This window comes from Malaclemys terrapin, chromosome 3 (genome assembly GCF_027887155.1).
Source record: "Malaclemys terrapin pileata isolate rMalTer1 chromosome 3, rMalTer1.hap1, whole genome shotgun sequence".
Classification (NCBI taxonomy): domain Eukaryota; kingdom Metazoa; phylum Chordata; order Testudines; family Emydidae; genus Malaclemys; species Malaclemys terrapin.
This window is the reverse complement of record NC_071507.1, coordinates 25,817,090-25,841,505: the sequence shown is the minus strand read 5'-3', so window position 1 is coordinate 25,841,505 and position 24,416 is coordinate 25,817,090. Positions and strand designations below refer to the sequence as shown.

Below are 24,416 nucleotides of genomic sequence, written 5' to 3'. Positions count from 1 at the left end.
CTATGAGGTTACACCGTTAATTTGATTTTTTCATAGAAATATTAATGCACTTATTGATATACAAGAAAATAAAATGTTGATATTTAATATAAATTGGGATCAAGTGATAAGTCCATGTACGTTTCCCTGGATTAACTAAATCTGTTTTCTGTGCTCTTGCAAATGTCTTCAAGACAACAAATGCATACAAATACTTTAGAAGTACTAATAACATTTATCGATTTTAATGTAGAATTATAATTAACAAAAGAGAATGTCTTATTAATAAAGGAGAATCTTAATGAGTGAATTGATTGTAAAATGCAGATGACATTATTTACATTGTTTTTTGCCATAAGGAAACCTCCTACGCCACAGTCAGCACACATCAAAACACAAATTTAAAAAAAAATTGTTAAAACACAAACATTTACTATAAGACAGTTTTATCTTGGGAATGCCATTTGTTGAAAAACTACATTAGGGGGAAAAAAAGTCCTAGTAAAATTATTCTTGTCAATCTCCTGTCAAGAACTTCTGAACGTATCTGTGCAGTATAACTTGTGCATCTGGAAAACACAAGAATTTCTATATAGTGTGAATATTCCATCACTCCATCTTTATTATGGAGTTGTTCAAATGTTTTCATGTACATAAACAGAATTTTCTTTTGCAGTATGCACCAAAATAATAATCAGCACAGATTTTTCTTTTAAAGAGCAACATCATGCAGATGATGCTAATCAAATAAGCCAGTGAAGTGCCAGTAAGCTTGTGGGTTTTTTGTATCTGTATATACAGTAAATTTCCACAAAATACTATTGCATTTATTTCAGATTTACAGAACTAAATATAAACTGCTAGATTTTTGCTAATTATTAGCAGAAGCAGTAAGCAATCAGTGGCTAAATTCATAAACAAAAGATGAAAGAAGTAGCATTTTATTCCTGGAGTAATTCTTGAGATCTTAAATGGTTGGTCCTTAAGGAGATGAGAACTGTCCTTTTTTCAGTAGACCTTAACAGTGCAATGTGCAACAATTCCTAAAACCGTCTAAAAAGTTTCATCAGTAGACTCCAGTAGAACTCCTTGATTCAAGGAAGGAAGGTTTGTATTTCTTGCCTGCTCTATTCACGAAGAATTGTAAAAAGTTCCCTTAATGTTTTTTTGAATTATTATTATTGATTCCTATAGTCGACTGTCTTGTTACTTCAGAAATAAAGGCTTCTTACTGAGACACTGAAGGACACTTTTCTCTCTGTGTTCAGTTGAAAGGTAGAAAAAAGAAGAAAGAGAACATAAGAAAAGCTTGAAGTGTAGAAGAGATACAAAATTCAGAGTAAAGTTACTAAAAGAACTTAACAGCATGCATCAGAGATTTAGTGAGAACAAGAAAGGGACAGAATGCCAAAGATAAACTTTACATAAAGGCAGTTTCCCTGCAATATAGAATAGCTTATAAAACTAACATTTTTTGCTTTATAAAACTATTCTTTTGAATTTATCTGTCCCTTTTTAAATAAGTGACTTCAATACTGTTTCATAAGCTCATTTTCTTGAAGCTTCCTCTTATAAAGTTTTAAGTTTTTAAAAGACATCCTGGGAATCTTATATATAAAAATTATGTCCTTTTACAAGGGAAAAAAGTGTTAAAAGATTTCTCGTTCCCTGCCCAGACAGGCAAAAAAACCCTAACTACAGCCATCTGTTCTGGCTTTACTAATAAGCAAGATAGAAAACCAGTTAAGCAAGCAATATTTACGTCTGTTAATGCAATGTGCACTTATTCTTACACATAATGCTGTTAGTTTGTTGTAAATGAAATTAATCTCATTTACAGTTTGGGCAGGAAACTCACCACTTGGCCCACATCTCATGTAGTGGGTAATAGCATTAGGAGCTTTGTTGCTCCCTAGACCTGCTTTTTGAATTTCTGCTTTCTGGTATAGCTTCCACATCTGCAGGAAAAAAGCATTTCATGTTATTCAATTTGTTTAGCAGGACAAGAAAAAATCCCTCACTTAACAATACGCAGTTACTTAATAGTAGGATCTACCTGCTCAAAGGTATAAAAATACTTTTTTGAGGGACAGGGTTGTTGAGGGAGAGGGAAGGAAGGAATTCACTAGAATAATATACAGACATATATTAAAGGTAAACCTGTTATAAAAGTTCATATTTGCATTTTTAAAATAATCAAATATAAAATAATCAAATATTACTTTTCAAATCCACAAGAGGATAAATTCAACTTTTAAATTTAATGGCCTTAAATCTGTGCCACCATGAAAGGGCAAAACACCACTGAAATCAATGGAACTATGCCCACTTTCACCAGCAGAGAAATTGACTCAACTTTTTGTTTGTTTAAACCTAACTGCCAGTAATACATATATAACTATTTACTAAAATGGCTAAATTCAAGTCTGTTAAGTGGAAAATAACCTTTGCATGCAACAGATATAACATGCACAATACAGTATCTTAACTAAGTGTTCACTTAGAAAAGCAAAGCTTCAGGCAAACTTTTCGTTGCAAGCAAAAAATTATTCCTGTTCATGGCAGAACAATTAATTAACTGTCTAATGTCCATTTTTGGCTGATGACCAAATACTCTGAATTATCACGCAAAATTTGATTTTTAGTCTTGGATTTCCATTTCTAAGGCCAGCAGGGACCAGGAGTTGCAGAGACATGGATCAAGAAATGAGTGCACCGAATTGCTTTGTAGGAAGCCCTCTGATTGATCTAGGAGCAACACTGATGGGATCTGAAGGGAATCCCACAAAGCCTCCACAACTGAAACAAGAATGAAAAGATTCAGCCATGATGTGTGAGTATTTGTAAGGGAGTACAGTACAGAGGAGAAACTCCCTATGCATGAGCACATCTGTTTTCTCCCCCCCCCCCAAATATTAGAGCTGCTGAGCAGCAGTTGAACATGATTGATTTTTCAAGGCCATTAAAATATTCCCTAATAATGGGTCTGCTCCCACTCCCATTGAAATTGATGGGGCAGGATCAGGCCCAACAGAAAACCAGGAACACAGGGTTACTTTTAAAATTCCTATGATCAATAGCACATCAGAAATTTGAAAAACAAGGGGAAATAGTTATAGTGGCCCAAGCTGAAAAAGGTCATTCCAAAACCCCAATGTGAAGATATGAAATTTAAAAGGGCTGATTTTCATTTATACAAAGCCTCTTAATTTCACTCCGGTAGTGTAAGGTGCTGGTAGTGAAAATGAATATAAAAGAAAAATTGCATCCACATTAAGGCCCCTTTCTTTTGCCAGAGTTATCATTTTATTAGTTATCAAATTTAACTGGCAAGTGTGGCTCCTCACGACAGACCATCAAACATATTACCTACTGCCCAATTTATAAATATGAAGGAGGCATTACTGCAATAAATACTGCTACTCCTGATGTAGCCAAACTTCAGGTGAAATTGTAGTTGCTGCTCTACACCAGAGCCATATAGAAGAAGAAGATTGGTGTGTGAGAATTTAGTGTTCGTGAAAGGAACGAAAATGATTCAGAGATGGAAGTACACATTGGCTGGAAAAGTTTCCTTTACTTTCTCAATATCAATCTATAAGGATCACATCTAGGGTTGAAAGGGTAGGTTGAAATTCTGTTTCCCTTCAATCATTGGCCTCACTGCTGAGCGCCAACATAGGTTGAAATGGTGCTGTTGGTTTATTCTTAATAGCTTATAATGAGGTACATGGAGTTTATCAGTTTTTCCAATAAATGGGTTTGCTGTCAGTTACCCAACCCGCCAAAAAGTACCGATGCTTGTAGTGTGCTTTCTGAGTTCCTGTAGGATACTTCAAGATTTTATAGATTTCCTATATAATTCCATAGATAACGTTTAAAATTTATTGTGCATATTTCTGTTCAACTGGCAGCACCATATATGTTAAAAATGAGTTAAACAAATATGGAACAACAAGAAATGAAGCAGAATGAAATGACTCAAGACTGACCTACTCTGTGTGTGTGTGAGAATAAGAAGAATTATGTTGAGAGCATTTCTTTTATTGTATTTAGGCTAGAAACTATCTTTAAAGGAGATACAGCAATGACCTAATTAAGAAGCACAAGGCTGGACATAACCAAAGGATAAGTGAGAGATTTATCAGCCCATAAACTGTGTAGGTGTGCAAACATGGTAAAGGAAGGCTATTTTATGTTTTGGAAGAAGCATAATTTGTTCCTTCGTGGAGTCTCTCTAAGACACTTTATGTTCTCCACTTGCTTCCTTCTCACACCTTCAAAAGCAGTTCATCTTGCAGAGGAGACCTGGCAATGGATTCTCCAAAGTTCATCAATGATGCTCCTGTATCAGCTGAAGATATTTCTAGTGTGACACAATGGAATTACTGCTTCCTTCATGAAGAGTTAAGTGAACTATTCTTGCAGCACTTCTAGTCCTTGCTGACCTGGGACCAAAGGTATCAAATTTGGGTCCCCATGTGGCAGCGCTGTGCACTGCCACACGATTTCTGGCCAAAGAAGCACAATTGTAAAAGTTAGTCATTATTTTCAACAAGATATTTCATATTCTATCTTCTCTCATGCAGGATTTTATATAGCACAGCTACTTTTGATTTCTCAAACGTAAATATTTAATTGTGTTTCAATTTGTTAAAAAAATGCTCATGTCTACTTAAGGGTCTAGCGCTACAAACACATGCAATTTATAGCTGAAGTATGGTATAATTTTAAAGTTTGGTTTAAATCATTTTAAGTTTAAATTGTTACCAGACTTAAAGTGCGATTTCAAGCAGTTGCAGAGATGCTAGAATTTTAAATAGCTTTTTTCAACATTTTCTGTTTAGCTAAATTATTCCATAAAGAATTGCTAAATTGATAATTTATAATCAAATTTAAATTATATTTCAGCTGCATTCATATTTAATATAGTCTTGTCAAATCTCATGCCTCATTTTCTAACTAAGCAATGTTCTATCTGCATAGGAAATAAAAATTTCCACCATAATTAGTAAAGATTTTATTATTATTATTATTATAATACATTGTAAAAATTCTCATAAAACTATAGTGTTACTTGACTCCAAATAAAACAGCACATTGGACCACCTCTGTATGTCAGACATGGGAAGACAAACCACAGGAAAGGGAAAAAGAGGTAGAGGAAGATCATTTTTTCTATGCAGCTGCTACACTTAATTTGATTGTTATATTTTAAAAAATTACCATTTATGAATATTAACAATTGTTTTATTGATTAAAGTTCAAATATTTTAATAAATATGAACTACAGTTCATATTTATTGTGCAGCAAATTACAGGCACTGAATTATTTGGGCTACAACTTATTCCTTGAGCAAAATGACACACAAAACATAGCATAAATAAAAAGCAAAAGATACTGAAATCTCTCTAATAGGTTGTTTTTTTTGTTTTTGCTAGTATTGTATACGTGCAAGAGGAAAAAAAATAGGCATTTTTGTATGGGTGATGCATCTGAAAACAAAAGTACAAGTAAGAAAAGTACCTTCCTGTTGGTAAAAATTACCTGGTTCTTTGTGCCATTTTTGGCAATGCAGCATGCAACTGCTTTAACATGCATTCAATAATGTAGAAAAACAAAATATTTCTAACATGTGACAAACAAAAATACAGAACATTAGTTTGTATTATTAAGGCTTTTAGAGGCATGCAGAAAATATACAGTGCAATTAATGTTTCATGCAAGCTTTGGTGTGATTACAATTTTACATGTATATGCATGGTGTAATACACAGCTGATTTTTAGATCACCATTCAGAGGAAAACATCCCCCTTCCCCATAAACCTGCCAAGAAACTATTTTTTATTTTTAGTGGAACATTCCCTAAATCAGTGGACATTGAGAAGAACATCTGTCATTTGTATTTAATATGACAACTCTCTTATCATACACAACCATACTCATACCAAACAGTTTGGTTATCTTCAGAAACCAGTAAAGGGGATTCAATCTTGCTAGTATTTACACATGCAGAAGAAGCAGTACATTCACTATTTAGAACTGACTGTGGGTTACTGTTATCAGACTTATGGTCATCTGAAGACTGATTAGTTACCTTTGCTGTAGACCTTTGAGGTAATCCACTTATATTACTAACTAATTCAGTGTTAAGGGATAAAAATGTCTGTGACACATGAGCCACAGTAAATGTCCCTGTGCTATCAATAGTTGATATACCAACTTTACCACCGAACACATTAGTGCTTGAAGTTTTGTCAACATTTGACTTTCCCATCCTTGAATTCCTAGGCTTCTCAGATTTATACCCCGAGTGATCTGGTTTAACTATATTATCTAAATCATTTTGTGGAACAGAATCTACATTATAAGATGTATAATGAAAAAAATTAGAGGACTGCTGGTGTGCACAGTACTCACTAGATGCTGATGGAATGCTTCTATCAGCTGTAGATGGTGCTGGATCAATTGATACAGGCTGCCTACTGTCCTTAGATAAAAAATCATGAATGCTTGTCCTTCGAGTAGTTCCTTCTGCTGTAGAAATCACACTGCTTGCACGAGGTAAGGTAGCATAAGGGCTGCAATCTTTTGATTGTCGTTGTGATGGCTCTGTTTGTACTTTTTCTTTGATTGACTTGACCTTTCCTTGAGTACCTGACATCAATTTTATTGGAGAGCTGGTAAAGTAGGTATCTTCAGTTTTACGAGGGCTGGGCCTTACAAGCTGTTCAGGTTTACCTGACCTTCCATCTGAGAAGTCAACTGTGTTTTTCACACTTAATGACCTGACGATACCACTGCTGACAGACGACTGTTTCCTTAGCTTTTCTTTTCCTGCCAACTCAGCAGACTCAGACAAACTTTTCATTACTTCATCTAAAAGATTCTCTTGGCTTGCACACTTTATCTGTCAAAACATATCCAAACAGCTTATTGTGTAGTTCTGATTTAATTTTTAAATTTACAAGATATTTTAGTCATCTTTATTGCATGAAAGTGAAAAACAATTAGATTTTATTTAAATACTACATTTATTTGAATCGCTTAAGACTATTCATTAGTGGCAAACCTGCAAGTGATGATTTTACCTCTTAAATTTGAATTGTATACAACTTTGAGCTCTCTTATAGATTGGCTATAAGGAAACATTACTACCTTGGAAACTAGACATCTGTGAAAGGCTGCAACTATCTGGAGTTCATGAGATATTACTTCTCCTCTGATATCAAGTAGCTCAACCAATCAACTAATTAGAACCTCACACTCACATCTTCTCTCCTGCCTTCCTTTTCACTAATTAATTGATAATTTCCTTAACAATTTGAACAATATGTACCAGTGTTTTGAACCTAAGACTAGTGTGTGGGGTTCTGGATTTCTGAACCAGGTTCAAGTGGCTGGAAGACATCCAATATGCAAAGTTGGAAGAAAGTTTCCTTTTCTGTTCAACCAGCTCCATCCATCTGGAACTCATAGGCTACGTCTAGTAGTACTCAAAATCTTGACCAGGAGGAATTTTAAATTAAATCATGACCCCATTTTCTCATGGAAAAAGTAAAGAGGTGGCTTGGTAATAGCTCTTAAGCATCAGGGAATTCACCAGTTCAATGATCGCTAGGACCCAGTGGTCTGAAGCAATGCTTGCAATTCTTGAAATCATAAAGGACAAAAAGTCCTCAAAGGATGGAGTAAAGGGGGAAGAAAGATAAGGATTTGGATACTCCAAGACTAGGTCAGTGTTCTCTGGAGCATCCTCAAATTCACTGACTAAATATGGCCCCCACCAGCAGGTCAGTCTACAAAGGTCTAGAAGGAAGAGTGTTGTCTTCTTTGGCAGGACCAGAATGACTTCTCCAGTTGGGTGGGTCTTTGCTGATAGGAAGCTCTTGAAGAGGACTTCTGAAAGTGTCTGTTACGCAATCTAACTGAAGATTTCCTCTGGCAAACAGGCTAATTCAAACCTAGAGTCCTAGCCATTGACTTTGTGCTTTTCTTTTTTCCCCCCCCCAAAATTCCAATAATCAGCAAAGCACTTAAGAAAAGGTTTAACATTAAGCATGTGAAATGAGACAATCATGGGGAACAGGGATGCACCTAAGCATGTGCTTACATACCTTGCTAAATCAAAGCTCAAGTCATCTGTCTTCAAAAGTGAAGTCCACAACTTTTGCCTGGGCCTCAACTTAGAGACCAGAATTCCTGAGTCAGTAGGGTGTCCTAAGGAAGGGAGTCCTAACCAAAGTCCCACCAGTTTTGTCTGAGATATCACAGAAACTGTTGGAAACAGTCTGGCCTTTTTTTTAAACAACTCCGGAGATTCCTGTTTCTTAAGTCAGGAATGTACTGGTCCCAAAAGGTGGCTCTGGACCAGGAAAAAAATTATATCTGTCTATAACTGCCACCATTCATAATGTCAGGGAAGATGAAGAATAAACTTTTATTCCAAATATGACCAATCATTTGGACTCAATGACATCTTCCCATTTCTAGTTTTCTCACTTGCAACAGAGATCACAAGTGAGTACATTATAGGATGCTGGTAAAATAAATCAAATCCCTCCTTGAGAATTTGGTATGAAGGATTCACATTTCCTTGAGACAGAAATACTATAGGCAGGAGTGGTTCGACACCTCTTTAGCTAGCTTCAACAAACCTCCATTGACTGGGAGGGCTATTCTTCCTTTCTCTTGGACTTCCAGGAAGTCCAAAAGTTTAAGTGGTGGCTTCCTGGCCAAAAGTACTAAAAGGATATTGTAGGAGCAGATTTTTGATAACCCAGAGCCCAGTAACATGTTTAAACACTGCCAGCAGCTGGAGTACCAGTTGTTATGCTTATTGCTGAAAGCAGCTAAAAGGAGGCCTTTCTGACACCTCAGCACAGCTAACAGACCAGGAGGGGAGGGTGAAGTGAGTGACTTCAAGGAGAAAACATGACCCTCTGTCCTCCTGACATGAGTTGTATTTACACAGCATGCAGTTCTGCAAGATGGAAAGTCTGGCAATAGTTAACTAATGCTACACAGCTGGTTAACTGATGGAAAGTTCCCCTATCTGACATATGGAAAATTGCCCACCTGACAGGCTGGAAATCTCCACCCTTAATTTAACTTCTGCTCAGCAATTTTGTTAATGAACAAGCTATGTAATACTAACAAGTTGGATATAAAATCAGGAAGAAATCTGAGTTCAATGGACACTTGAACATTTGAACACCTCAAGTTCCCTTGCAGCCGGCCACTGGACGCCTGCAGTTATCCACTTGAGACCTCCCCAAGACCGTGGGTAAATATGAATTTCTTGGGGTGTTTTACTAATCTGTTGCAGACACGTGTAAATGCTTGAGACTAAGTAAAGTATAGCTTTAAGTGAAAGCACTCTTGTATTGTCCCGTTTGTACCAACCATCTATCGGTCGGACGGCCATATCTCCATTGATTTATTTCCTGACACCACCTCGCACAGTTACCTAGAACTTTGGATTGAAAGAACCCCGGGAAACAATATCAGGAGTTACAGACATTCATCCCACCAAAACTAGAAAGAGCCTAGCATCAATTGGAGATGTTGAAACAGGCAAGACAGCCTCCTTAGATGATGAGTTAGAGGGGGGAAACCTCTGAAGACAATCCCACCACTTTCTCCACCTTCATGAGGAGGGCTGTGACAGCAGTTCTCAGTGAAGAAAATTAGCAGGCAGTAAGAGGAAAGGAAACCACTTTGGGGCAAATGACTGCCCTCCCGCCACTACTGATGAGTATGTTCAGCTGCAGCACTTAGGACAGGAGCCCTCAACTTTTCTTTCCTAATGTGGTCATGAGGGAAGCAGCAACCACTTACAAATTGTTACACTTTGTATTTATTTCTTTTAAAATTATATCAGGAGTGCCCCAGTCTCCTTTTACTGGGGATGCACAGCCAGAGTTAAGTACACTCCCTGCCATCTAACCAGCTCTACTAATCCCAGGTGGGCAGCAACTGTTTTTCCCCACTGCACACTGAACCAGAATGCCACTTCGCTCCTACTTAGCATACCATCTCATATTACATTCTGTAGCCATCACCCTCCTTTTTCTATTTTCCTTAACAAAAACTAAATTTTGGACCTGAAAATGAAGGGCTTTTCTATAGGAACATTTAGTTTGCAGCAAGCTGTGGTTTAAATCTACCCCACACTAGCTTGCCACAGACTGTCTGTATCGACACTCATCAGTTCACTAATGCACTTCGATATAGTCCTGATTAAAAAAAGACTATATCAAAGTGTATAAACAAACTATTAATGCATGTCAGCAGGGTTCACATGGACAGACACAGGCTAGTGCAGGATACAGTCACACATCCAGCTTGCCATGAACTAATTGTTTATGTAGACAAACTATTATTTGACAGTGTCTTTTTAAAAGAATTTTAAGGGGGTCCTGCAATGGCATACACTATAAGTAACATATTAAATCTGTGCATAAATATAGGGTATTGTATAGCCCTAAAATTAAAATAATTTTTTTTAACTAACCTCTGTAGAAGTAATCTTGTTGCTTTCTTCTAAAAACTGCTGCAGAGTAACAACCTCACTTCCAGGAGAACCAGTTTTGATCTTCTGCTTTCCTTGATTATCTATTGTTTCAGGCATTTTTTCCTGGATCATGAGACTCGACTTGGTGTGACTTTTCAAATACTGGATGGGGCTGCTGCTGGTGCTAGACCAAGCCTCATGTTCATGAAGCAGACTAAATTCTCCACTGCTGTGACTTTGTGGCCTACTTTGGTTGTTAACTCCACCTGCTTTTGGGGAAAACAATATTAAATGTTCTATAATAAAAATTACATGAAAATAATTGAACAGCACATTCTGAACAATATCTGGAGGATTATTAGATGTCATTTAATCAGGGCTGGCTCTAGGCATCAGCAAACCAAGCATGTGCTTGGGGCGGCCAAATGCCGGCCCTGCATTTAATAATGCCTGTTTTATATAATTTTTTTTAAAATGTTGAAGACTCTAATTGGCCTATATTACTCAGATCAAATATCCTATTCTGAAATCATGTTATAAAATGCAATTTCATTCCCTTGGCTTATCTGTTACAACTTTTCAACCTGATTTTTTCAATGGAAAAAAAGCACCCTTCACTTGAAATTTGATTCTAAGAGGTTAAATGTATACAGAAGACTTTATGATTCAGTTCATGTTCAGCAACTCTGTAAAGTGGATATTGTCATCTGCTACTCATGTGACATCTTATATAAATGAGATAGAAAAGGTGGAACATGAACCATAGGACCGGGACCTTGAGAGGTCATCGAGTCCAGTCCCCTGCACTCAGGGCAGAACTAAGTATTATGTAGACCACCCCTGACAGGTGTTTGTCTAACCTGCTCTTAAAAATCTCCGATGATGGAGATTCCATAACCTCTCTGGGCAATTTATTCCAGTGCTTAACCACCCTGATAGTTAGGAATTTTTTCCTAATGTCCAACTAAACCACCCTTGCTGCAATTTCAGCCCACTGCATCTTGTCCTAACCTGAGAGGTTACGGAGAATAACTTTTCTCCTTCCCCCTTGTAACAACCTTTTATGCACTTGAAAACTGCTATCATGTCCCCTTTCAGTCTTCTCTTCTCAAGACTAAACAAACCCAGTTTTTTCAATCTTCCCTCACGGGTCATCTTTTAATCATCCTTGTTGCTCTTCTCTGGACTATCTCCAACTTGTCCACATCTTCCCTGAAATGTGGCACCCAGAACTAGACACAATATTCCAGTTGAGGCTTAATCAGCATGGAGTAGAGCAGAAGAATTACTTCTCATGTCTTGCTTACAACACTGCAGTTGTTAACCCCAGAATGATGTTTGCTTTTTTTCCCCCCATGTTGACTCATATTTAACTTGTGATCCACTATGACCCCCAGATCCCTTTCTGCAGGACTCCTTCCTAGGTAGTCATTTCCCATTTTATATGTGCACAACTGATTGTTCCTTCCTAAGTGAAGTACTTTGCATTTGTCCTTATTGAATTTCATCCTGTTTTCATCAGTCCATTTCTCCAGTTTGCCCACATCATTTTGAATTTTAATCCTATCCTCCAAAACATTTGTGATCCCTCCCAGCTTGGTATTGTCCACAAACTTGAAGAAAATGACTGCCAATTCTTCAACAGAATTTTCTAGAAAGGCTCCTCTAGAGAGGTTTTCCTTATATTGTCAATGTTAGTTTATTACAATTGTGACCTGAAGGAGGAACATAGCAGTAAGTGCAAAAAACCCTGCTGCTATAACAATTTTCTTTGATTTTCAATCTTTCTTATAGGATCAGAGTAAAAGATACTGGTGAATAGTAAACTGCTCTCTACCCTTTTTCTTATTTCTGAATAATGTAATTATATTTGAAGAAAGGAAAATTGTCTACAATAGAAACTGTTGATGTACCATATACAATCTGGGGCACAAGTTAACTCAGGGAATCTTTCACAGTAGAGAGTAACAAAATCAATAAAGCAAAAAAACGCTGTTCTAGTATTCACTTCTAAATTACCAATAAACAGATATTATCAAGAAAGTACAGTAACTCCTAACTTAAAGTCATCCTGGTTAGGGTTGTTTCATTGTTACGTTGCTGATCAATTAGAGAACATGCTCGTTCAAAGTTGTGCAATGCTCCCTTATAATGTTGTTTGGCAGCTGCCTGCTTTGTCTACTGCTTGCAGAAAGAGCAGCCCATTGGAGCTAGATGGTGGGGGCTTAGCGCCAGGGTGGACCAGCAGTCCCCCTATCAGCTCCCTGGGCGGCAGCTGCCCAGCAGGCTATCAATTGCCAGGAAGTTCAGCTGTCCCTCCTCCCACTGCTACGTGCTACTCCTGCCCTCTGCCTTGGAGCTGCTCCTGGGAGCCTCCTGCTTCCTATGCAGAGGGGGGAGGAGGAAGGGTGCTAATGTCAGGGTGTCCACTTCCCACCACTCTTGTACCTTATCGCCACAGAGCAGGATGGGGACATGACAGGGCTCAGGATGGAGGGAGTTTGCTGGCAGCAACTGCTGTTTCAACTTGTTGATCTACTTAAAAAAGCAGTGTACTTAGAGTGGGGTCAGCATATTTAAAGGGGCAATGCGTGTCTCTCTCACAAACATGGTGTGTGTCTCTGTCTCTCTCTGCCATGCTGTCTCCCCTCCCTCCATTCTTGCTGACTTGTAGAGTGTGAGGCTACATTAACAACAATATGCTAACCCCTGAGGGCTCAGCCAAGTGCTAGTTCATCATTTAGCAGTAAGGCATTCCCTGGGAAATATCCCACCCTCTGACTTCACTACCTCAATCAAGCTTCACAATCATCATTGCTTTGTACAGCATTAAATTGTTTAAAACTTATACAGTGTATATATGTGTGTATATATATATATATATATATATATATATAAAATATAGTCTTTTGTCTGGAGAAAGATATTTCCCTGGAACTACCCCCCCCCCCCATTTACATTAATTCTTATGGGGAAATTGGATTCACTTAACATCGTTTCGCTTAAAGTAGCATTTTTCAGGAACATAACTACAACGTTAAGCGAGGAGTTATTGTATTAGTCAAATACATTCTATGAAGTCTCATGAATGGATGCTACTCTAACATGTTCAGCATTCTTCAGCTAGCAGTAAATATAAAATCTTGTGGAATGCCCATCACAAACAGGATTAAAATGTTTAAAAAAAATCTATATTAATACACCTCTACCCCGATATAACGTGACCCGATATAATGCGGGTTCGCATACAACACGGTAAAGCTCTGACCCGCTGCTCTGAGCAGCGTGTTAAGTGTGCCGGGCCAGGCCAGGGCTGAGGGGTTGGATAAGGGGCAGAGGGTCTCGGGGAAGTAAGGGGCTCCCCCCCCCAGGGTCTGGGGGGCAGGAGCTGTGGGAGGGCACTTTTGGGGGCTCCGCAGTCCCAGAGTGGCCTGGGGGATTAGCGGGGGGGCCGGGAGCAGCCCGCTCTGCTTCCCTCACCCTGGCCCCAGCCGTGTCGCTCAAGGGAGGAGGCTTGGGGGAAGGGATTCCCCCCGCACTCACCAGCAGCGACACGGCTGGGGCGGGGGCAAGGAAAGCGGAGCAGGCTGGGGCCGCGTCGCTCCACTTCCCGCTGCAGGTGAGTGCGGGGGGGGCATCCTTTCCTCAACCTCCCTCCAGTCACCGACAGCGGGAAGCGGAGCGCTGCAGCTGGGCGGTGGCGGAGTGGAGCAGGCTGGGGCCGGGCTGCTCCGCATCCCGCTGCTGCCGGTGAGTACCTGTCAGGGGGCAGGGTGTGTGGATAGGGGTCGGAGCAGTCACGGGACAGGGGGGTGGGTAGGGGATGGGGTCCGGGGGGTGATTAGGGATGGGGGTCTCTGGAGGGGGCGGTCAGGGAACAAGGAACGGAGGGGGGGCCAAAGCAAGCTTGATATAACGCGGTCTCACCTATAACACAGTGAGATTTTTTTGCCTCCCGAGGACCGCGTTATATCAGGTTAGAGGTGTACATGAAATATAGGGAATACTGCTAATAGTGTAGTAACATTATCTAGTTTTCAAAGGCAAAATTTAAAAGTTTGTAAAGGTGACTGCATTTTATTATATACACATCTCTATATACCTTATAGTTATTTTGGTTGGTTTGTGTTGTACATTTTTACAGATTTTATTTCAGAGATAAGATAAGAAACACACAGATAAGATACAAAAAATTAAGGAGTATTATTTCCCTGTTTAAAATGTAATTGAATTGAAATTAATTTTGTGGCTAAATTTTTTTTTAAGAGAATATTTCTTTTTCTATAGTTAAGTCCAAAGCAGATAGCAAAGAGTTACAAAGGGATCTCATAATACTGAGTGACTGGGGAACAAAATGGTAGATGAAATTCAATATTGATAAATGCAAACTAGTGCACATTGGACAACATAAAAATCCCGACTATACATGTTTTTAATTAAGTAAATACTAATGGGAATTGTGTGATCATGGGAGACTAACTTCCCAGATATAGACTGGAGGACAAGTGCTAGGGCTCAGATTTTCCTAGATGCGATAGCTGATGGATTCCTTCACCAAGTAGTTGCTGAACCAACAAGAGGGGATGCCATTTTAGATTTGGTTTTGGTGAGTAGTGAGGACCTCATAGAAGAAATTGTTGTAGGGGACAACCTTGGTTCGAGCGATCATGAGCTAATTCAGTTTAAACTAAATGGAAGGATAAACAAAAACAGATCTGTGACTAGGGTTTTTGATTTCAAAAAGGCTAACTTTAAAAAATTAAGGAAATTAGGGAAGTGGATTGGACTGAAGAAAAAATGGTTACTCACCTTTGTAACTGTTGTTCTTTGAGATGTGTTGCTCATATCCATTCCAATTAGGTGTGCGCACGCCGCGTGCACGATCATCGGAGAAATTTTCTACCCTAGCAACACCCAGTGGGTCAGCTGTGGAGCCCCCTGGAGTGGCGCCTTCATGGCGCTGGATATATACCCCAGCCGACCCAGCGCCCCCTCAGTTCCTTCTTGCTGGCTACTCCGACAGTGGGGAAGGGGGGCGGGTTTGGAATGGATATGAGCAACACATCTTGAAGAACAACAGTTACAAAGGTGAGTAACCGTTTTTTCTTCTTCGAGTGCTTGCTCATATCGATTCCAATTAGGTGACTACCAAGCCTTACCTAGGCGGTGAGGTCGGAGTGAGACATCGCTGTGTGCAAAACTGCTGAACCAAATGCACCAGCGCATAGTGAGCAGTGAAGGTGTGGGCTGATGACCAAACTGCAGCTCTACAAATGTCCTGGATTGGGACTTGAGCCAGGAAGGCAGTCGAAGAGGCTTGGGCCCTCGTGGAGTGGGCGGTGAGGCATGGCGCTGGGACACCAGCCAGGTTGTAGCAAGCACGAATGCAGGACGTGATCCAAGAGGAGAGACGTTGGGAGGAGAGCAGTCGGCTACTGCAACAAAGAGTTGTGTCATCTTTCGAAATGGTTTCGTACGCTCAATATAGAAAGCAAGGGCCCTGCGCACGTCCAAGGAGTGCATACGCTGGTCTTGGCGCGTGGCTTAGGATCGAAGACTGGGATGAAATATATCCTGGTTCACATGAAAAGCTGATACAACCTTGGGAAGGAAGGCAGGGTGGGGGCGAAGCTGCACCTTGTCTTTATGGAAGACTGTGTACGGAGGCTCAGATGTGAGGGCCTTGAGTTTAGAAACACGCCTTGCTGAAGTGATGGCTACAAGGAAGACTGTCTTCCAAGATAGGTAAGGAGCGAGCAGGTAGCCAATGGCTCGAATGGGGGTCCTGTGAGCTTGGAGAGAACCAGGTTAAGATCCCACGCTGGAACGGGTTGGCATTGCTGTGGGTAAAGGCGGTCTAAGCCCTTGAGGAATCTGACAACCATCGGGTTAGAGAAGACCGAGGAAGCGTGTTCTCCTGGATGGAACGCCGATATAGTGGCCAGGTGAACCCTGACTGAAGATATCGCCAGGCCCTGCTGTCTCAAGGACAGGAGATACTCGAGTATAATTGGAATAGACGCCTGCAAAGGGGGCGTGGCTCGCTGGTCGCACCAACAGGAGAACCGCTTCCACTTGACTAAGTAAGTGGTCCGTGTAGAGGGCTTTCTACTTCCCAATAGAATCTGTTGCACTGGATGTGAGCATTGTAGCTCTGTCCGATTCAGCCACGGAGCATCCATGCTGTAAGGTCGGGGTGACACAATCGGCCGTGGTCCTGGGAGATCAAATCTGGGCACAAGGGAAGCGTGATCGGAGTTTGAACCGATAGCTCCAGAAGCATGGTGTACCAGTGCTGTCTTGGCCAAGTTGGAGTGACTAGAATCACACGTCCCTGGTCTCTGCGTAGTTTGAGCAGTACCCTGTGGACCAGTGGGAATGGAGGGAAAGCATAAAACAGCTGGTCTTTCCACGTTAGAAGGAAAGCGTCTGACAGGGAGCCCGGAGATCGCCATTGTAGGGAGCAGAACACGTGGCACTTTCTGTTGGCTCATGATGTGAACAGGTCTACCTGGGGAAATCCTCACCTCTGGAAGATGGAATAGATGATGTCCGGGCGAATCGACCACTCGTGCGTCTGGAAGGATCTGCTGAGACGGTCCGCCAGAGTGTTCTGGACTCCAGGGAGGAACGATGCCAGGAGATGTATCGAGTGGGCAATGCAGAACTCCCACAGGTGAATGGCCTCTTGGTATAGGGGAGACGATCGGGCTCCTCCTTGCTTGTTGATGTAGAACATGGCCGTGGTGTTGTCTCTGAGGACTAACACGCAGCGGCCATGCAGGAGACCGAGAAATGCCTGACAGGCTAGGCGCACCGCCATCAGCTCTCGAACATTGATGTGCAGAGCTAGTTGGGATGCGGTCCACAGGCCTTGGGTATGGTGCTCCCTGAGATGAGTGCCCCAACCTAGAGATGAGGCGTCCGTGACCAGGTGCAGGGAGGGTTGTGGGGCGTGAAACGGCACTCCTGCACAAACCGCCTTGTGATCCAGCCACCATGTGAGAGAGGTCAAGACCGAGTTCGGAATTGTGACCACCATGTTCAGGCTGTTCCGAGAAGGACGAATCACTGAGGACACCCAGGCCTGAAGTTGACGAAGCTGAAGTCTGGCATGTCTGGTTATGTAAGTGCAAGAGGCCATGTGACCCAACAGACCGAGGCACATCCTTACAGTGGTAATCAGGAAGGCCTGGAGTCCGTGGATGATGTTCGCGATGGTGCGAAACCGAGTGCCTGGCAGAAGAGCTCGGGCGAGTGTGGAGTCTAAGACTGCCCTGATAAACTCTATTCTCTGGGTCGGCACCAGAGTGGACTTCTCTTTGTTGAGTGGAATGCCTAAGTCGTGGAATGTTTGTAGTATTATCTGGACGTGCGCCTGAACTTGCTCTCTGGTGCGGCGGCGGACTAGCCAGTCGTCTAGATACGGGAACACCTGTATCCTTTGTCGCCGAAGGTATGCTGCCACGACAGCCATACATTTGGTGAACACTCTCGGAGCCGCGGACAGTCCGAAGGGAAGGACAGCAAATTGGTAGTGTACCTTGTTTACTACAAAACGAAGGAAGCGCCTGTGAGGGGGGTAGATCGCTATATGAAAATATGCATCCTTCATGTCGAGGGCGGCGTACCAGTCCCCAGGATCCAGGGAAGGGATGATGGTCCCCAAGGAGACCATGCGGAACTTCAACTTTACTATGAATTTGTTGAGTCCGCGTAAGTCTAAAATGGGTTGCAGACCTCCTTTTGCTTTGGGGATCAGGAAGTAGCGGGAGTAAAACCCCTTGCCCTTTAACTCTGGGGGAACCTCCTCTATGGCCCCCATAGAGAGGAGCCCAAAAACCTCCTGTATAAGGAGATGCTCGTGAGAAGGGTCCCTGAAGAGGGACGGGGAGGGAGGGTGGGAGGGGGGAAACGAAGAAAACTGGAGGGCATATCCCCTCTACACCGTGCGAAGGACCCAACAGTCCGAAGTTATAAGGGACCAAGCACAGTGGAAACGGGAGAGGCGATCCCGAAACAAATGAGATGGGTAGTGGCTGGTGCGCCGTCCTCGGGCGCAGCTTCAAAAGTTTTGCCTAGGTCCTGAAGGTGGCCTAGGGGGGCCGTGGTTCTGACCGGGTTGGGGTCCGGTCGGCCTCCGTCTACCACCTCGTCCCCGCCTTCTGGGGAAGTCCTGTCTCGGACGAGGAGGAGGAGGGTAGAACCTTTGTGACTGTGGCCTAAAGGGCCTGCGTTGAGGTCCTGGGACATGCATCCCCATGGAGCGCATGATGGTTCTCGAGTCTTTGAGGCTCTGTAACCTAGAGTCTGTCTTGTCCGAGAACAAGCCTTGGCCCTTGAACGGCAGATCCTGCAGGGTCTGCTGCAGTTCTGGCGGTAGCCCCGAAACCTGGAGCCAAGAGACACGTCGCATGGCTATTCCAGACGCTAGAGTCCTGGCGGCCGAGACCGCAATGTCGAGGGAGGCCTGCAAGGAGGTTCTAGCCACCTTTTTGCCCTCCTCCACCAGGGCCCCGAACTCCTCCCTTGAGTCCTGGGGAACCAACTCTTTGAATCTACCCATGGAAACCCATGAGTTATAATTGTACTGACTTAAGAGTGCCTGTTGGTTTGCGGTCCTGAGCTGCAGACCCCCCGCCGAATAGACCTTGCGTCCAAACAAATCAAAGCGCTTAGCGTCCTTTGATTTGGGCACTGCCGCCTGCTGGCCATGGCGCTCTCTGGCGTTCACTGATGAGACTACCAGTGAACATGGTGGGGGATGCGTGTAGACGTACTCATAGTCTTTAAAGGGCACAAAGTACTTCCTCTCTACCCTCTGGCAGTTGGAGGGATGGAGGCCGGGGTTTGCCATAGGGCCGTAGCGTTAGCCTGAATTGTTCGGATAATGGGCAGCGCCACCCGGGTTGGGGCATCAGATGAATGGATGCTCACCACCGGGTCCTCCACCTCCGCTATCTCCTTGGCCTGTAGGTCCATATTTCTTGCCACCCTACGTAACAAGTCTTGGTGGGCACGAAGATCTATAGGAGGTGGGCCTGACGGTGTTGTACCCGCCACTGCCTCATCTGGGGAAGATAAGGAGGACGCCTCAGGGGGTAAGGGATCTGTGTGAGGGTCCGGCTCCAAGGGACTTGGAGGTGCAGGATCCTCTGCGCCAGGGTCTGGTTCCTGCGTGGGCGTCAGGGCCGGAGCCTCCATACCCCCTGGGGGAGGATGGGAGATGGTGGCCTCAGGAACCCTGGGCTCAGAGTGAGCCGAACGAGAGGCCGCTAGTGGAGCCCCTTGAGCCTGGTGATACGCCCAAGGGGTCCAGAAAGACCAATGCGTAGGGTCTTGTGGAAGGTTGTCTGCCCCCTCCTGCCAGTGACCCAAGTCGTCTGCGGCTTGACCCTGAGCAGGGTACGTTGAACGGGCAGCCCCTTCAGAAGAGTGAGACGCCGATCTCGAGGGCCAGGGCGGTGCCGAGCGTGGGTCCAGGGAAATGTCCTGGTACGGTGCCGAGCGGTGCCGATCAATCGGCGAGCGGTCTCTGCGTGGTGCCGGTGAACGGTACCGGGATCGAGAATGGTGCCGATATGCATGTCGGTACCGGGATCCGGATCTGGACAATGAAGACCGTCTGTAACCTCGGTGCCGGGAGCAGCCTCGGGAATGTGAGCGGCGCTCATACCGGTGCCGAGAGCTGTGCCTTGACTCCGACCGGTACCGATGCTCGGGTCGGTGCCAAGAAGAGGACCGGTGCCGGGAGGTAGATCTGTGCCGCGAGTACGACTGGCGCCGAGATGGAGATCGGTGCCGGGACTGCGAGCGGCGTCGAGACCTGCTCCGAGACCGGGAGCGGAGCCGCGAGTCCACGCCCAGAGAGGGCGGCCGTATCAGGGTAGGCTTGCCCCTGGACTGTACCGTACGAAGGGCATGCAGTGCCGTGGGTTGAGAAGGCGCCGGCTCCGTGAGGGCGATGAGGTCTCTCGCAGTGGCAAACGTCTCCGGTGTAGAAAGGAGACAGGGCTCCACCACCTGACGAGGCGGTGAGCCAGTACGCACCGGACTCAACGGCTCTACACCCGGCGCCGGAGTCAACGGTGCTGATGATACCTGCACCCTCTAGCGTTCAGAAGCCGGGTGTGGCTCTATCACCGGTGCGGGGGGAGCCGGTGCCTGTTGGATGGCAGCGTCCTGAGTTTTACAGGGCCTTTTATGTCCCGGAGACAGGGACCGGCGCTGAGGGGTTTGCGGCGGACGCGGTGCCGAGGGAGGACGGTGCCATGACGCCTTTTCCGCGTCTGCCCGTGGTGCAGTACCGGACGGAGCCGCTGGGGCACTACGCACGGAGGCGCTCGGTGCCGGAACCTGGCGCGCTGAAGGAGGATCTGGGCTAAGTGCCACTTCCATGAGGAGTTGCTTAAGCCTGAAGTCCCACTCCTTTTTCGTCCTTGGCCTGAAAGCCTTGCAAATCTTGCACTTATCCGTTTGGTGAGACTCCCCTAAGCACTTCAGACAAGAGTCATGGGGGTCTCCCGTTGGCATAGGCCTAGCACATGTTGCGCACGGCTTAAAGCCGAGAGCCTTGGGCATGAGCCCGGCTGTGCGCTGGGGGGGGAAAAGGGGGGAACAAAGGCCCCCTTAACCCCCGCTAACTACGAAAAACTATTTATAACTATTAACAACAACTGCTAATCTAAAAAGCACAATTAACAACTATCTACAAGAATCAACGGGTAAAGCTAGGGAGAGTGGAGAACAGCTATGCCACGCTCCACATTTCCAACGACCGTCACGGGCGGTAAGAAGGAACTGAGGGGGCGCTGGTCAGCTGGGGTATATATCCAGCGCCATGAAGGCGCCACTCCAGGGGGCTCCACAGCCGACCCATCGGGTGTTGCTAGGGTAGAAAATTTCTCCGACGATCGTGCACGCAGCGCGCGCACACCTAATTGGAATCGATATGAGCAAGCACTCGAAGAAAAACTTGTGAATCTAAAGGTGGAGGAGGCCTGGAATTACTTCAAGTCAAAGTTGCAGAAACTATCAGAAGCCTGCATCCCAAGAAAGGGGAAAAAATTCATAGGAAGGAGTTGTAGACCAAGCTGGATGAGCAAGCACCTCAGAGAGGTGATTAAGAAAAAGCAGAAAGCCTACAAGGAGTGGAAGATGGGAGTGATCAGCAAGGAAAGCTACCTTATTGAGGTCAGAACATGTAGGGATAAAGTGAGAAAGGCCAAAAGCCATGTAGAGTTGGACCTTGCAAAGGGAATTAAAACCAACAGTAAAAGGTTCGATAGCCATATAAATAAGAAGAAAACAAAGAAAGAAGAAGTGGGACTGCTAAACACTGAGGAGGAGTCAAGTATCAGAGGGGTAGCCATGTTAGTCTGAAATCTGTAAAAAGCAACAGAGGGTCCTGTGGCACCTTTAAGACTAACAGAAGTATTGGGAGTAAGGTGGGTAAGAACCTCACTTCTTCAGATGCAAGTAATGGAAATTTCCAGAGGCAGGTATAAATCTATATGGAGATAACGAGGTTAGTTCAATCAGAGAGGGTGAGGTGCTCTGCTAGCAGTTGAGGTGTGAACACCAAGGGAGGAGAAACTGTTTGCGTTTTACTGAGGATGGAGTGGAGGTTAAGGATAATCTAGGCCTGGCCCAATATCTAAACAAATACTTTGCCTCAGTCTTTAATGAGGCTAATGAGGAGCTTAGGGATAATGGTAGGATGACAAATGGGAATGAGGATATGGAGGTAGATATTACCACATCCGAGGTAGAAGCCAAACTCGACCAGCTTAATGGGACTAAATCGGGGGACCCAAATAATCTTCATCCAAGAATATTAAAGGAACTGGCACATGAAATTGCAAGTCTATTTGCAAGAATTTTTAATGAATCTGTAAACTCAGGGGTTGTAATGTATGACTGGAGAATTGCTAACATAGTTCCTATCTTTAAGAAAGGGGAAAAAAAAGTGATCCGGGCAACAACAGGCCTGTTAGTTTGACATCTGTGGTATGCAAGGTCTTGGAAAATTTTTTGAAGGAGAAAGTAGTTAAGGACATTGAAGTCAATCGTAATTGGGAGAAAATACAACATGGTTTTACAAAAGGTAGATCGTGCCAAACCAACCTGATATCCAGGAAAACCTGTCTTATGAAAGGAGATTCAAAGAGCTTGGCTTGTTTAGCCTTACCGAAAGAAGGCTGAGGGGAGATATGATTGCTCTGTATAAATATATCAGAGGAATAAATACCAGGGAGGGAGAGGAATTATTTAAGTTCAGTACCAATGTGGACACAAGAACAAATGGATATAAACTGGCCATCAGGAAGTTTAGCCTTGAAATTAGACAAAGGTTTCTAACCATTGGAGAAGTGAAGTTCTGGAACAGCCTTCCAAGGGGAGCAGTGGGGGCAAAAGACATATCTGGCTTCAAGACTAAGCTTGATAAGTTTATGGAGGGGATGGAATAATGGGATAGCCTAATTTTGGCAATTAATTGGTCTTTGACTATTAGCGGTAAATATGCCCAATGACCTGTGATGGGATCTTAGATGGGGTGGGATCTGAGTTACTACAGAGAATTCTTTCCTGGGTGTCTGGCTGGTGAGTCTTGCCCACATGCTCAGGGTTTAGCTGATCACCATATTTGGAGTTGGGAAGGAATTTTCCTCCAGGGCAGATTGGCAGAGGCCCTGGGGTTTTTTCGCCTTCCTCTGCAGAGTGGGGCACGGGTCACTTGCTGGAAGATTCTCTGCACCTTGAAGTCTTTAAACCATGATTTGAGGACTTCAATGGCTCAGACATAGATTTGATACAGGAGTGGGTGGGTGAGATTCTGTGGCCTGTGTTGTACAGGAGGTCAGACTAGATGATCATAATGGTCCCTTCTGACCTTAAAGTCTATGATTCTATGATATAAAATGATGGGGTCTAAATTAGCTGTTATCATTCAAGAAAGAGATCTTGGAGTCATTATGGATAGTTCTCTGAAAACATCCACTCAATGTACAGAGGTAGTCAAAAAAAACTAACAGAATGTTGGGAATCATTAGGAAATGAATAGATAAGAAGATAGAAAATATTATATTGCCTCTATATAAATCCATGGTATGCCCACATCTTGAATGCTACGTGCAGATCTGGTCACCCCATCTCAAACAAGATATATTGGAATTGGAAAAGATACAGAAAAGGGCAATAAAAATGATTAGGGGTATGGAGCAGCTTCCATATGAGGAGAGATTAATAAGACTGGGACTTTTCAGCTTGGAAAAGAGATGACGAAGGAGGGATATGATAAAGTTCTATAAAATCATGACTGGTGTGGAGAAAGTAAATAAGGAAGTGTTATTTATTCCTTCTCATAACGCAAGAACTAGGTGTCACCAAATGAAATGAACAGGCATCAGATTTAAAACAAACAAAAGGAAGTATTTCTTCACACAACACACAGTCAACCTATAGAACTCTTTGGCAGAGATTGTTGTGAAGGCCAAGACTATAACAGGGTTCAAAAAAGAACTAGATAAATTCATGGAGGATAGGTCCAACAATGGCTATTAGCCAGGATAGGCAGGGATGGTGTCCCTAGCCTCTGTCTGCCAGAAGCTGGGAATGGGCGACAGGTGATGGATCACTTGATTATTACCTGTTCTGTTCATTCTCTCTGAAGCACCTGGAATTGGCCACTGTCGGACGACAGGATACTGGGCTAGATGGACCACTGATCTGACCCAGTATGGCCATTCTTATGTATGTTCTATCTTAGATTTATTTTAAAATAGTTTCAACTTCATATATTGTAATTGCTCCTATTTTAATATTTACTAAATGCATTTGAAGGTCTATTTTATTAATATTCTTCCCTAATTTGGAAAACGAAGGGCGTAAAGCAGTGGTGGGCAACCTGTGGGCTGCACG

The 24,416-nt window shown here is 43.4% G+C and overlaps 1 protein-coding gene across 9 annotated transcripts in view; it reads right to left on the bottom strand.

Annotated features, from left to right (window-relative positions):
- Positions 1-208: 208 nt before the first annotated feature.
- CCDC88A (coiled-coil domain containing 88A) overlaps positions 209-24,416 on the bottom strand; it is a 364,297-nt gene continuing 340,089 nt past the window's right edge. For 5 of the 9 annotated variants that reach the window (XM_054023155.1, XM_054023156.1, XM_054023154.1 and 2 more), the window contains 2 exons: positions 10,497-10,765; positions 5,062-6,890 (listed from right to left, as the gene is read on the bottom strand). In XM_054023155.1, coding sequence (XP_053879130.1) covers positions 5,907-6,890; positions 10,497-10,765 — 1,253 coding nt within the window. In that variant the 3' untranslated portion in view covers positions 5,062-5,906. Of the gene's footprint in view, positions 1,288-1,837; positions 1,938-5,061; positions 6,891-10,496; positions 10,766-24,416 lie in introns of those variants that run through there. The other 4 variants (XM_054023160.1, XM_054023162.1, XM_054023161.1 and 1 more) reach the window with 3 other exon arrangements.